The sequence below is a fragment of the Ceratotherium simum genome, chromosome 3, assembly GCF_057802395.1.
Source record: "Ceratotherium simum simum isolate JZ-2026a chromosome 3, ASM5780239v1, whole genome shotgun sequence".
In the NCBI taxonomy this organism is placed as follows: domain Eukaryota; kingdom Metazoa; phylum Chordata; class Mammalia; order Perissodactyla; family Rhinocerotidae; genus Ceratotherium; species Ceratotherium simum.
This window is the reverse complement of record NC_141902.1, coordinates 50,310,396-50,323,567: the sequence shown is the minus strand read 5'-3', so window position 1 is coordinate 50,323,567 and position 13,172 is coordinate 50,310,396. Positions and strand designations below refer to the sequence as shown.

General features: G+C 36.4%; 1 protein-coding gene across 3 annotated transcripts in view; it reads left to right on the top strand.

Annotated features, from left to right (window-relative positions):
- The window catches only part of RAB27A (RAB27A, member RAS oncogene family), a 63,566-nt gene that overhangs the window by 31,729 nt on the left and 18,665 nt on the right, over window positions 1-13,172 (top strand). For all 3 annotated transcript variants that reach the window (XM_014780732.2, XM_087427489.1, XM_087427484.1), the window contains exon 2: window positions 7,158-7,332. In XM_014780732.2, coding sequence (XP_014636218.1) covers window positions 7,180-7,332 — 153 coding nt within the window. In that variant the 5' untranslated portion in view covers window positions 7,158-7,179. The remainder of the gene's footprint in view (window positions 1-7,157; window positions 7,333-13,172) is intronic.

The following is a 13,172-nucleotide window of genomic DNA, read 5'->3' as shown; positions in this document are numbered from 1 at the left end:
GAGGCAAACAAACTCTCAGTTTCTGACTTCTTTCCTTGGGGGAACCCATCAGAAGGAAGGGCTTTGTGATAGAGGGGCTGCAGGGACAGAAGTACAGATCCTTCATCCCAACATCTCTGAGTCCAAGTCTTAGTCATAAAGCAATTTATCACTCCTCAGCTGCTGGCAGCACAGAAAACTTTTGATTCCTGAATCAAAGCAACTATAACTGAGGTTCTTGGCTTTGAAGGAAGGGATAGAGAAAGAACAAAAATCTTGGTATGTTAGAACAGGATACAGGACTGGAATTTAGGAGACTTGGGATCTTAGCTCAGCCCCGTATCTAATCAGCTGGTTGATTTCAGACAGTTCACTTGCCTTCTCTGGGCCTCAGTTTCCCTCTTCTGGAAATTAGAGCATTCAACTGATGAACGCTCCAGCTCTGAAACTGCCAAAAATCACACAGATAAAACTTATCATTTGATTGGAATGCCAAGGTAGCTTTTGTGATGCATAGAAACCCCGTTTAAGTGATTGCACATAAATTGAATTTCTTTCTATGATTTTTCTAAAAATTCAGAATAGGCTAAATGAAGAATAGGTTATAAAATTACATGCTTTGCTAATAAAGAACTTGATGAGGCTATTAGTAATAGTATTGCTAAAGACAAGTTTCAATTACGTATTGAACACTCAACACAGACCAAGCACTGTGCTAAAAGCTTTCTGTGAATAGTGGCAATTCATCCTTAAATAACCAAATGAGGTTAGTAATGTTGTTAACTCCATTTTACAGTTGAAAGAATGTAAGCTTAAAGAACTTGGACCATGTCACCAAAGAAGAGTCAGAATTTGAACTCAGGCCTACTTGTCATCACATTAAGAAAACATGGCTCTCTATGTAGTATAAGTCTTGTACAGACATTAAGTTCCCTTTAAGGATGATGAGCAGATAAAATAAAATTGTGCATGTCTAGTGCTGTTTGTGAAATATAGTAGTTATTCAGTTAATATTATCCCTCCCTTTTTTTTTACTCTCTGTACTAAATATGGGTGATAGAGGGAAAATTTGGCTTTCAAGAAATGGCTGGCTTATTTTGAGTAGTTTTAGGATGATTCTGCCTAATGATAGGGGCTCCTAAGGTTGGAGTCTATGATCGACTTTAATAGGAAGCTTCACAGAGAATTTGGGCTATGGGGTGTGTGTGTGTGTGTGTGTGTGTGTGTGTTGTGTGTGAGAGAGAAAAATAGATCTTTCACCTTTGCTCTTAACTGAAACTGCTCTCATCTTTCTTATTCCCTGGAAAACAATTAAAATATATTTTATTTTTTAAATAAGGAAGAAGATCATTGACTTTCTCTCACCAGGCAATTATCACCATATAGTATATGTTGAAGAAGTGGGTGTTCCTTGCTTTCTTATTGTTAATCTGATGAGAGTGAAGGTGGAGAGCACTTTGAAAAAATATTTGTGTAAGGAGGAGAGATAGAAGTGAGCTGAATAAGAAAGTCTTTTGCAGGTCCCAAATTGGGGGCAAACTTGACATTTTAGAAGACATTTCCTTGGGGCATTTAGATGCTACTTTCTGAAGGAGGTACAGAGTTTAAAGAAGTGACCTTGGGTTCAAGTGCTCTTCATAGATCCTTATTTTTTATTTTATTAATTTTTAGTTTAGGGGCTTAGCTCTTTCTCTCAGTTCTAGGAAAGAAAGGAATATTGCCTGCATATTGATCTTGGAAAGCTAGATTGCTAGATGATGAGGCTAATAGCAGTTAGTACTTATATAGGACTTACTGTGTGTGAGGCACTGTTCTAAACTTTATATGTATATATACACTAACTCAGTCCTCACAACAGCCCGCTGAGATAGGTTTACTGTTTGCTTTGTCAAATCTTAAATGTGTTGATGGTGGATTCTTTTTTTTTTTTTTTGTGAGGAAGATTAGCCCCGAGCTAACGTCTATTGCCAATCCTCCTCTTTTTGCTGAGGAAGATTGGCCCTGGGCTAACATCTGTGCCCATCTTCCTCTACTTTATATGGGATGCTGCCACAGCATGGCTTGACAAGCAGTGTGTCGGTCCGCACCCGGGGTCTGAACCTGTGAACCCCAGGCTGCCAGAGCGCAGCGCGGGAATGTATCCGCTACGCCACCAGGCTGGCCCCAGTGGTGCATTCTTGATCATGTCAGAAGATGCTAGTGAAAGGTTTTCACACCACTGTATCACCAGTACCACCTCATTGAATGACAATTGCAAGATGTCATGGGTTGTAAGACTGTGAAATGTAAGATGCACCCCAATTATAAAGAAGTTAAAATAAGAAAGCATATGCATGGTAGAATTAATAAAATAGCATATCATTCCCATTTTTAAGATGAGGAACCCAAGCCAAAAGAGATTAAATTTTCTAAATGACATGACTGGATTCACATCCAAGTGATTCGGTTCTAGAGTCCATGCTCTTAACCTCCACTTTTTTCGGTCTCTCAACTATATGTTGGAATTGATCCCATGTTAACATGTGGATAGACTGCCCAAGAGCCACTTACTCATCCTCTCATTGTGGCATCTGTGATACAACGGCACTGAGATCCTTTGGAGGGAGGGAGTGTTGGTGGTATATGTATCACCTGCCTTTAGGGCTGTGATGAGGATTGTTGCGCTGTAAAGTGCTTGACATGTGGGCATCTGACCTAGGCTTTTGACCCATTTTTAGCAAGATCAATGCAACTGGGAGGACTCGATGAACTGGCTTCCCAAGCATCAATAGGCTAGAGTACTTGCTGGAAATGTTGTGCACAAAATGTTGTTTCAGTGCCCCAAATGTCAAATTCTGCAGTGTGTTTTTACTGTTTCCCTTTCTCCTTTAAAATGCCAACATAAAAATAATTTGTCATTTCCATACTTGGGGAGTAGAGTCTTTTCTTTTTAGAGAACAGGCCCCAGAAACACCACTTAGGACTTGAGTGACAAAAATAAGAAACAAAAAGTTTTTTAGTATGAAGACAGTTCTGGATGAAGACCTACCAGCAGTTGAAATTTAACATTATCGTCTTCACCACATGGTGATAAGCAGTGGTGAGACAACCACATACGGGACTGCAGGATGGGTTTGGGGTTGTAGTTTGCTATGGACTAGAATTATTTTCTGCTGAAAGATGGAATGATTCCATCAATTCAGGCTTTGACCAACTGACTGCAAGCTCAGATAAGGAAGCTGTCACCATCAATACCTTGCCCAAAGCCTGAAAAATCTCTGTTATCAATTTGAAGACCTGCCTGCTCCCTGAATCCTTTTATCTCTTTGCAGCTTTCTTACCTTTTGGAATTCTGGTCTCTGTTAACCCAGACCAGCCTGGTTATTGTGACCAATTTAGGATGAACTCTACATAGCCTCCAGATTTGCTAAAGGTTTTCCCCAGTTGAACTCTCTATTTTGTTGTTGGATCATGGATTGATGTTTTGCTGCCAGCTCCCCAAGATAAAATGGGAGATGAGTTCTCAACCAAGGAAGCCTGGGTCATTCATCACCTTTCCCTGTTATTTATCGTGTCCTCCTCTGCCGGTACTCCTTTCTTCCATCCTGTTTACTGTACTCCAACGTGTACGAGCTGTTCAAGTGTAGAAAGAAACTAGACTGTGGTGGAGATAAATTTTGGGGTATAGACTGTCTACAATTGAGGTAATTATAAGTAAAAATTTAAGTTTTTTAAGCACAAGTTTGAAGCACCAAACCATTGCTTTTCATGCTTCTGATAATCATTTTATATTTCTAGTCTTGAACTGTTTGAACATTGGATCAGTCAATTTGGACAGTTTTGAACCGTAAAAACAGTAAAACTTAGTTTTTACCAGTCTAAGCCAATAGAAACCATTTTATAGATGACTTAAACTAGTTGCAAGCAGTCTGATAAAATTAGAGCAAGTATGACCCAGTTGGAAACAGATTTAATTGGTCAGGACCAGCTTGATTCAGTAAAATATACTCTGAACCAATCAAACCTTATGTGAGCCAGTCAGAACCTGCTCATCCAGGTCAGAACTTATTTGAGCTAGCTAAAACTAGTCTGAAGCAATTTGAGTTGTTAAAATCAGACCCAAATAATGGTTTGATTTTGGTTAGATACATCTGGTTTTTGCCAAAGTGGTTTTAGATCAGTCAGAAGTGGTTTTGTAGGTAGAACCTCTTTGAACTCAACTCTTTCACTCTGAATTTGTGAACCATTCAGATTCTTTTGAACAAGTATGAGCTTGTTAGAATGGATTGGAGTGTTTTTATACAGATTTGAACCTGTTTTTAAGCTGGCCATAACGCTTTTGAAATTGATGTATCTATTTACAATGACTTGAAAATGGTTTGAACCAGGCAAAAAGAAAAGAAAAAAAAATCAGAATTCATTTGAAGGTGATCTTTGTTGACTCAGCAAACTACTCTGAGCCAGTCAGCAATCTTTTTGCTAAAAATATGTGTTTTGAGCTGCCCATAGGCAATTTTGGAAATTGTTGTGGGTCTTTAGAGCCAGTCTGATTTGTCCAGAATGAGGAAAAGGGAGTGAGCTAACATTTATCGAGTACCCAGCATATGCCAAGCATTGTGCTGGGCACTCCACAAAGAGTAGCTCATTCAATCCTTGGAACAATAGTGTGAGGTAGTGTACATTATCTTTTTTTTCAAAGAATGGAAACCTGAAAATCCAAGGCTCAAAGACATATGAGTAGCTGGTATGTGGGAGACATGGGATTCAACCCAGCTCTGCTTGACATCAGAGGTCATGTGTTTCCTGTTAGGTTACTTTGTATGACAATCATACCTTGTCACTTTTAAGCCCAACATGTATTTGTAAACACTTGAGTAATGGACATAGAACTTGGGGTGAAATGGACATTGGACCTCGAATTAGGAGACCTACGTCTTAGACTGCAAATGAGTTAACCTTTCTGGGTTCTGTTTCATCCTTTAGAAAACTGAACCCAGAGAATGAAATGTCTGAGCATTTATTTTCAGATCGACAAGGCGGACAATTGTCTAAAGGTGCAGTCTGAAGATTGCAAACCATGATTAATACTGATGGTGGTATGTGTACCTTCAGTTGTGGTATTTGGTTTGTTAACACTTCTTTTATGATGTCTTGGTTTGGGAACAAACCGTTACGTATTGGTATCAACATGAATAGAAAACAAAGCTCATGAAGATCATTTGTAGACTTACATGTGTGATTCTTCTCCCATGATAACCAGACACAATAAATATTGGTGCAGTAGTGGTAGTTTCATCTGTCTTTGAATTCCATTCAAGTGGGTTTAGAGAATTCTGGAATAGTGATGCCATTGATGACAGCATTTTCTCCTGTACCTTAAATGATATGAAAGGATAGTTAGAGAAATGACTAACTTTTTTCAAGTTAAAAGTAAAGGGGAAATAAGGTAGCCACAGTGGCTTCTTGCACCATTCTCATTGCAGAATTTGAAGTTGCTTTTTGGTTCCTTATTCATTTTGAGGGGAACTCCCAAAATGATTAAATGTTATCTGGACCTGCTTTTCAATTCTTAGCTCTTATCTCTGAATAACTTGGAGTCAAGTGAGATGCTGTGATCTGACATGCTAGAATATTTATTTGTACCCAAGTGGTCATCTTCTGGAAAGGAATTCTGTTGTATACCATTAATACTGGCAACCTACACCTATGAATACAGACACTATAACATAGGAAAGCTGTCGTCTGTAAAGTGTTGCTCTATATATTGTGCAAATAGAATTATGAATGTTTGTAGAGGCTCTGCCCTTTCCAACTGACCAGCCATATCTGAATGTGAGGTCGCAGGTCTACACTAAGGTGCTCTGAGGAAGTGCATGGCAGCAGTTCTTGTGGCTCAGCATTCAGGATTTTTGAGCATAAAGTGAGTCACCAAATTGAGAATGGGGTAGGGGAAGCAACCTTGAAAATCAATAAATGTCCTTGCCTGAGCTTTTGGTAATTTTATAAATCTATAGAAATAATCCTATAGGAAGCATAGAGAGTTGTGGTAAAATTTCTGGATATGGGCTGGGTGAAAAGAGGCCAATGAGAGGAAAATCAGCAGCATCTAATATAGGGCATCTGATGTGTGTGTGTATGGGTGAATATGTATGTTTGAATGGGCAGGTAGTTGTCAGTGGTAATGGGATAGCTGATTATTTTTCTGCTTTTCAGGAGGGTTTATTGATGGTAGAAATGGGAGGTTAAAAAAAAGTAAGCCTTCCCTAGAGACAGACTACATTTTCAGTTGGACTGTTATTTTGAATAGTTTGAATCTATTTAGAGGATAAAAACAAATCATGAAAGTGCTGATTGCAAAAGATAAAAAATAACCATGGTTAGGGCTTGCTGATAAAAACAAGAATTTTTCTTCTCTAAGATGGACTTTTGTTCTAGTCAATATGGAAGAGCTGAATTGTAACATTTCTTATTAGAATACCAAGGCAAGTATAGGAAATGAGCCCTTCGTTGTTGAACTGTGGTCTCTGAGCAGTGACTGCTCAAATCTGAAACTCAGTTCTCAAGTGAGCAGTGATATTCCAGAAAAGTCTGATGTATTATGTACTATATAATAACAATATATAAGGAAGCTGCCAGCCAAATTTTACTTGTGAATTTAGCATTGTCTTTGAGGGAACTATAATGCCATGTGAAAATGAATAGGATAATTGAAATTGCCTAGATGTCCAAGTAAAAAGAGAGAAAAACCAAGGAGCCAGCACCAGGAGACTTTGAAAAGAAGGGAGAATTGGAACCACTTGCGCTCTAAGAATTATTATTATTCCTGTAACATTTTCCTTCCTGCCTTCTTTCTTTGGTTAATTTTTGTTCTATATAATCTGCATATAAGACTTAGTAACCATTATCTTCTTGATTATCATTCTCACTTGAAATTTTTGTCTTAACAGTACTATAATATGCACGTTAAATTTAAACTAAACTGTTAGTTATTTACTATTTCAGTAGCATCTCATCTAGCAAATTATTAGGTCGTTGGGGTCAGTGAATAATATCTAACCCCTCTTCACAGAACCCTTAGACATATAGGGGTTACATAGAAGTACTTGTTGAACTGGATATTAAAGTAAGTCACTTTATTCACGGAGGATTCTATTTTCTAATGGATTTTTAGTAAATATGCATTTGTTTGTATTTTGCAGGTGAACCACTGAGTTCTTCATTATGTCTGATGGAGACTATGATTACCTCATCAAGTTTTTAGCTTTGGGAGACTCTGGAGTGGGGAAGACCAGTGTACTTTACCAGTACACAGATGGTAAATTTAACTCCAAGTTTATCACAACAGTGGGCATTGATTTCAGGGAAAAGAGAGTGGTAAGTTCTACATCCTTCTATATAAAAATGTAATCTCTGAGTCAACATTTGCCTGTCTGTTTAGTTTACTTTGTAGGAATTAGGAGGACAAAGGTTGGAATCTACAATTAAAGAGTACGTGTGAAAGTGTATTATGTTCAATCTGGGCAATGTGAAGGAGTGATAAAATGTGCTGAAGGACCCTTCATATAAAACCAAGGAGACAAAGTAAAAGTGAAGATTCTTTTTAATTTTCCCTTGGTACCTTTTGGGCTTGTATCTTCCCTTCTGAACTCTACAAAGTTATTTGTCTACCTTTGTTATGAAGCCTACAAACCATCCTGCCCCTCATATGCCTGTTTTGTGGGCTATATCCTCCGCCTCTGATATAATTTTTAATGGCTTTTCTCTTAATTAAGGCTCAGGAATCCCATAGGGAACACTAAGTGGCAGAGCTCATCACTGCTGCCAAGGGGGTGAGGTTGGAGTAGGAGTGGGAATGCTGGCAGTGCATGTTGATCCTGGAAGTAACCAAGAGAATAAGGCAGGTTCTGCAGAATGATGAGGGAAGAGGCTCTTTTTTTTAAAAAAGGACCTCAAGACTGAAAGTTACTCTAGTGGTGGAGGGGAAGGCTGGAGGTTATTGTGTCATTGTGGCAGAGGAGAGAAGATGGCCTTCTTCATGACTACATTTCTTGCTGAAAAATTGACTGTTACCGTGAAGCAGGTCAACAAGTGGTCAGGAGGTTAGTAACAAAGACCTTTCGTATTCTATGAAGCGTATTCTATGGAGCGTATTCTATGGGAAAGATACAGGGTCTCTGGCTTCCAGGATAGGAGAATTCATTCCCTCCCACCCACCTGAGGTCTTTTCTCCCACTCTCGGAGACCCGTTAGGTAAGAATAGGATCTTCATGAAATTTTTAGTATTGACATGTAATCGGTAGAATCAATATATATCTATGTGATTATTTATTAGTTCTCATTCTGTAATCTTATTTTTTCCCCAAAATAGTTTTATTGAGATATAATTCACATAACATGAAATTCACTCATTTGAAGTGTACAATTCAGTGGTTTTTAGTATGTTCACAGTTGCGCAACCATCGCCGCTAACTTTAGGACATTTTATCACCCCAAAAAGAAACTATGACAGTCATAGTTTCTTTAGCAGTCATTCCCCATTTTTTCTCCCCTTAGCCACTAGCAGCCACAAATCTACTCTGTATGGGTTTGCCTATTCTGGAATGGAATCATAGAATATGTGGCTTTTTGTGTCTGGCTTCTTTCACTTAGCATCACGTTTTCAAGGTTCATCCATGTTGCAGCATGTATCAGAACTTCATTCCTTTTTATGACCAAATAATATTCTGTTGTATTGATATACCACATTTTGTCATCCATTGATGGACATTTGGGTTGTTTCACTTTCTAGCTATTATGAATAGTGCTTCTATTAACATTGATATACATTTTTTTTGTGTGAACATATGTTTTCAATTCTCTTCGGTATATGCCTGGAAGTACAATTAATTAGCCCTTATGACAACTCTCTAACTTAGAGGAACTTCCAAATTTTTCCAAAGATCCTGTACTATTTTACATTCTCAACAGCAATGTATGAGAGTTCCAATTTCTCTATATCCTCACCAATTCTTGTTATTGTTTATTTGATTACAGCCATTCTAGTAGGTGTAAAGTGGTACCTCATTATAGTTTGACTTGAATTTCTCTAATGATGAATGTTGTTGAGTAATCCTCTTTTCATATGCTGATTGGCCATTTGTATATCTTCTTGGGAGAAATGTCTATTCAGATCCTTTGCCTATTTCTAAATTGGTTGTCTTTTTGTTCAATTTTCAGAGTTCTTTTTATATTCTGCATAAATGTTCTTATTAGATGTATGATATGCAGATAGTTTTAGCTCTTATATTTAGATCTATGATCCATTTTGAGTTAATTTTTGTGTTTGGTCTGAATAGGGGTCCAACTTCATCCTTTTGCATGTGGATATCCACTTGTCCCAGCGTCATTTGTTGAAAAGACTATTCTTTCCCCCCTAAATGGTCTTGGCACCCTTGCTGCACATCTGTTGACCACAAATGTAAGGGTTTATTTTTGGACTCTCAATTCTATTCCATTTATCTATATGTCTATCCTTATGCCAGTACTATACTATCTTGATTATTGTAGCTTTGTAGTAAGTTTTGAAATTGGGAGATATGAATCCTCCCACTTTGTCCTTCTTTTTCAAGATTGTTTTGGATTTCTTGTAATTTCATATGAATTTTAGGGTCAGCTTGTCAATTTCTCCAAAGAACCTAGCTGAGATTCTGATAGAGATTGCATTGAGTCTATGGCTCAATTTGGAGAAGTATTGGTATCTTAACAATATTAAGCCATGGATGTGGGATGTTTTTCCATTTATTTAGATCTTCCTTAATTTTTTTCAACAATGTTGTGTAGCTTTCAGAGTATAAGTTTTACTTTGTTAAATTTATTTTTAAGTATCTTAATCTTTTTTGTGCTATTGTAAATTGAATTGTTTTCTTAATTTCATTTTGGAATTGTTCATTGGCAGTGTATAGAAATACAATTTATTTTGTAAATTGATCTTGTATACTAGAACCTTGCTGAACTTGTTTATTAGTTCTAATTGTGTGCATGTGAGTGTATATGGGTGTCTATTTATTCCTTAGGATTTTCTAAATACAAGATCATGTCATCTTCTGTTCTACTTCTTCCTTTCCAATTTGGATATATTTTATTTCTTTTTCTGGCCTAATTGCCCTGGTGAGAACCTCTAGTAAAATGCTGAATAGGAATGATGAGAGAGAACATCCTGTCTTGTTTTTGATCTGGAGAGAGCAGTCAGACATTCAGCATTAAGTATAATATAAGCCGTGGGTTTTCATAGATGTTGTTTATCAGGTTGAGGATGTTCCCTTCCATTCCTAATTTGTTGAATGTTTTTATCATGAAAAGTGTTGGATTTTTTCAATGCTTTTTCTGCATCTATTGAGAAGCTTATGTGATTTTAGTTTTTTATTATCAGGGTGTATTATATTGATTGATTTTTGTATGTTAAATCAACTGTGCTGTTCCTGTGATAAATTTCACTTGGTCATGGTGTATAATCCTTTTTATATGTTGCTGGATTCTGTTTGCTAGTATTTTGGTGTCTATTTTCAGAATGGATATTGGTCTGTAGATTTTTTTTCTTCATGATATCTCCTGTTTTGATATCAAGGTAATATTGACCTCATAAAATGAGTTGGGAAGTGTTTCTTTCTTTTCTATATTTTGGAAGAGTTTGGGAAGGATCAGTGTTAATTCTTCTCTAAACATTTGGTTGAATTCACCAGTGAAGACATTTGGGCCTGGCCTTTTCTTTGTGGGAAGTTTTTTGATTACAAATTCAGTCTCCTTATTGGTTATAGGTCCATTTAAATTTTCTATTTCCTCTTGAATTAGTTTCAGTTGTTTGTGTCTAGGAATTTCTCTATTTCTTTTAGGTTATTTAATTGTTGGCATACAATTGTTCATAGTATTCCTTTATAATCTTTTTATTTCTGTAAGGTTGGTAGTGTTGTCCTTTCATTTCTGATTTTTTGAATTTGAGTGTTCTATTTTTATCCTTGGTCAGTCTAGCTAAAGGTTTATCAATTTTGTTGATCTTTTCAAAGAAAAGATAATTTATTTCCACTCTAATATTTATTGTCTTTCCTTCTGTTTGCTTTGGGTTTAGTTTACTCTTATTTTTCTAATTTCTTAAGGTTGACAGTTAAGTTATTGATTTGATATCTTTCTTCTTTTTTAATATAGGTGTTTACTGCTATAAATTTCCCTCTGAGAACTGCTTTAGGTTCATTTGATAATTTTTCATATGTCATGCTTTTGTTTTCATGCATCTAAAAGTATTTTTGGGGCCGGCCCCGTGGCTTAGTGGTCAAGTGCACGGGCTCCGCTACTGGCGGCCCAGGTTCAGATCCCAGGCGCGCACCGACCCACCGCTTCTCCAGCCATGCTGAGGCCACGTCCCACATACAGCAACTAGAAGGATGTGCAACTATGACATACAACTATCTACTGGGGCTTTGGGGGAAAAAAGGAGGAGGATTGGCAATAGATGTTAGCTCAGGGCCAGTCTTCCTCAGCAAAAAGAGGAGGATTAGCATGGATGTTAGCTCAGGGCTGATCTTCCTCACACACAAAAAAATAAATAAATAAATAAAAATATTTTCTAGTTTCCCTTGTGTTTCTTCTTTGACCCATTGGTTATTTAAGACCATGTTGTTTCATTTCCACATATTTTGAATTTTCCAAAATTCTGCTAATGGTTTCTAATTTTACTCCATTGTAGTTGTAGAATATACTTTGTATGATTTCAGTCTTTCAAATTTATTGAGGCTTGTTTTATGACCTAACATATGCTCTATCCTTGAGAATGTTTCATGTGTTCCTGAGAATAATGTGTATTCTGCAGTTGTTGGATGATGTGTTCTATAGATGTCTGTTATGTCTAGTTGGTTTACAGTGTTGTATAAGTCTTCTTTTTTCTTGTTCATCTGACTATTTGCTTTACCCATTATTGAAAGTGAAATATTAAAGTCTCTAAATATTATTGTTGAATTGTTTATTTCTCCCTTTTTATCCCTACATATTATTAATGGATTGATTCTTTTATCATTATAAAATATCCTGCTTTGTCTCTAATAACAATTTTTGTCTTAAAGTCTATTTTGTCTGATATTAGTATAGCCACTCCAACTCTCTGTTGGTTACTATTTGCATGGTATATTTTCTCCATCGTTTTAATTACAACCTCTTTGTGTCTTTGAATCTATAGTGTGTTTCTTGTAGACAGCATATAGTTGGATCGTGTTTTTTTTTTGGATCAATTTTGCCATTTTCTGCCTTTCATTTGAAGTTTTTAATCAATTTACATTTACTGTAATTACTCAGAAGATAGGATTTATATCTGCCATTTTGCTGCATATTTTCTATATGTCGTATGTCTTTTTTTGTTCCTCTGTTTCTCCATGACTGCTTTATTTTGTGTTGTATGGATATTTTCTAGTATAGCATTTAATTTCCTTGTCATTTTTTTTACTATATATTTTTATTTTCTTAATATTTCCCTGGGGATTACAATTATTATCTTATTTTTAACAATCTAGTTTGAATTAATCCCAACTTAATTTCAATACTGTACAAAACTTTGCTCTTACATGGCTCCATTCCTCCCTTTGTGCTGTTATTGTCATACAAATTACATCTTTATACATTGTGTGCCCATCAATACAGATTTATAATTATCACTTATGAAGTTGTATTTTAATAAATGGAAGAAAAGAGTTACAAAAATACATTTATACTGTCTTTTATATTTACCCTTACTGGTGCTCTTCTTTTTTTGTGTGGATTTGAATTACTGCCTACTGTCCTTTCATGTCAGCTTGAAGCACTATCTTTGTTATTTCTTGTAGGACGGGTCTGCTAGTGATGAATTTTCTCAGTTTTTGTTTATCTGGGATGTCAAAATTTCTCCTTCAATTTTAAAGAATAACTTTGCTAGATGGAGAATTCTTAGTTGATAGTTTATTTTCTTTCAGCATTTTGCTACTTCCTTTTTGCCCCCATTGTTCCTAATGATAAATCAGTTGTTAGTCTTATCGGGGGGGTCTCTTGTAAGTGATGAATCACTTTTCACTTGTTGCTTTTAAGATTCTCTGTTTGTCTTTGGATTTTGACAGTTTGATGATGATATGTCTAGTGAATCTTTCTGAGTTTATCCTTCTTGAAGCTCACTGAGTTTTGAATGTACAGATGAATGTTTTTCATTAAATTTGGGAGGTTTT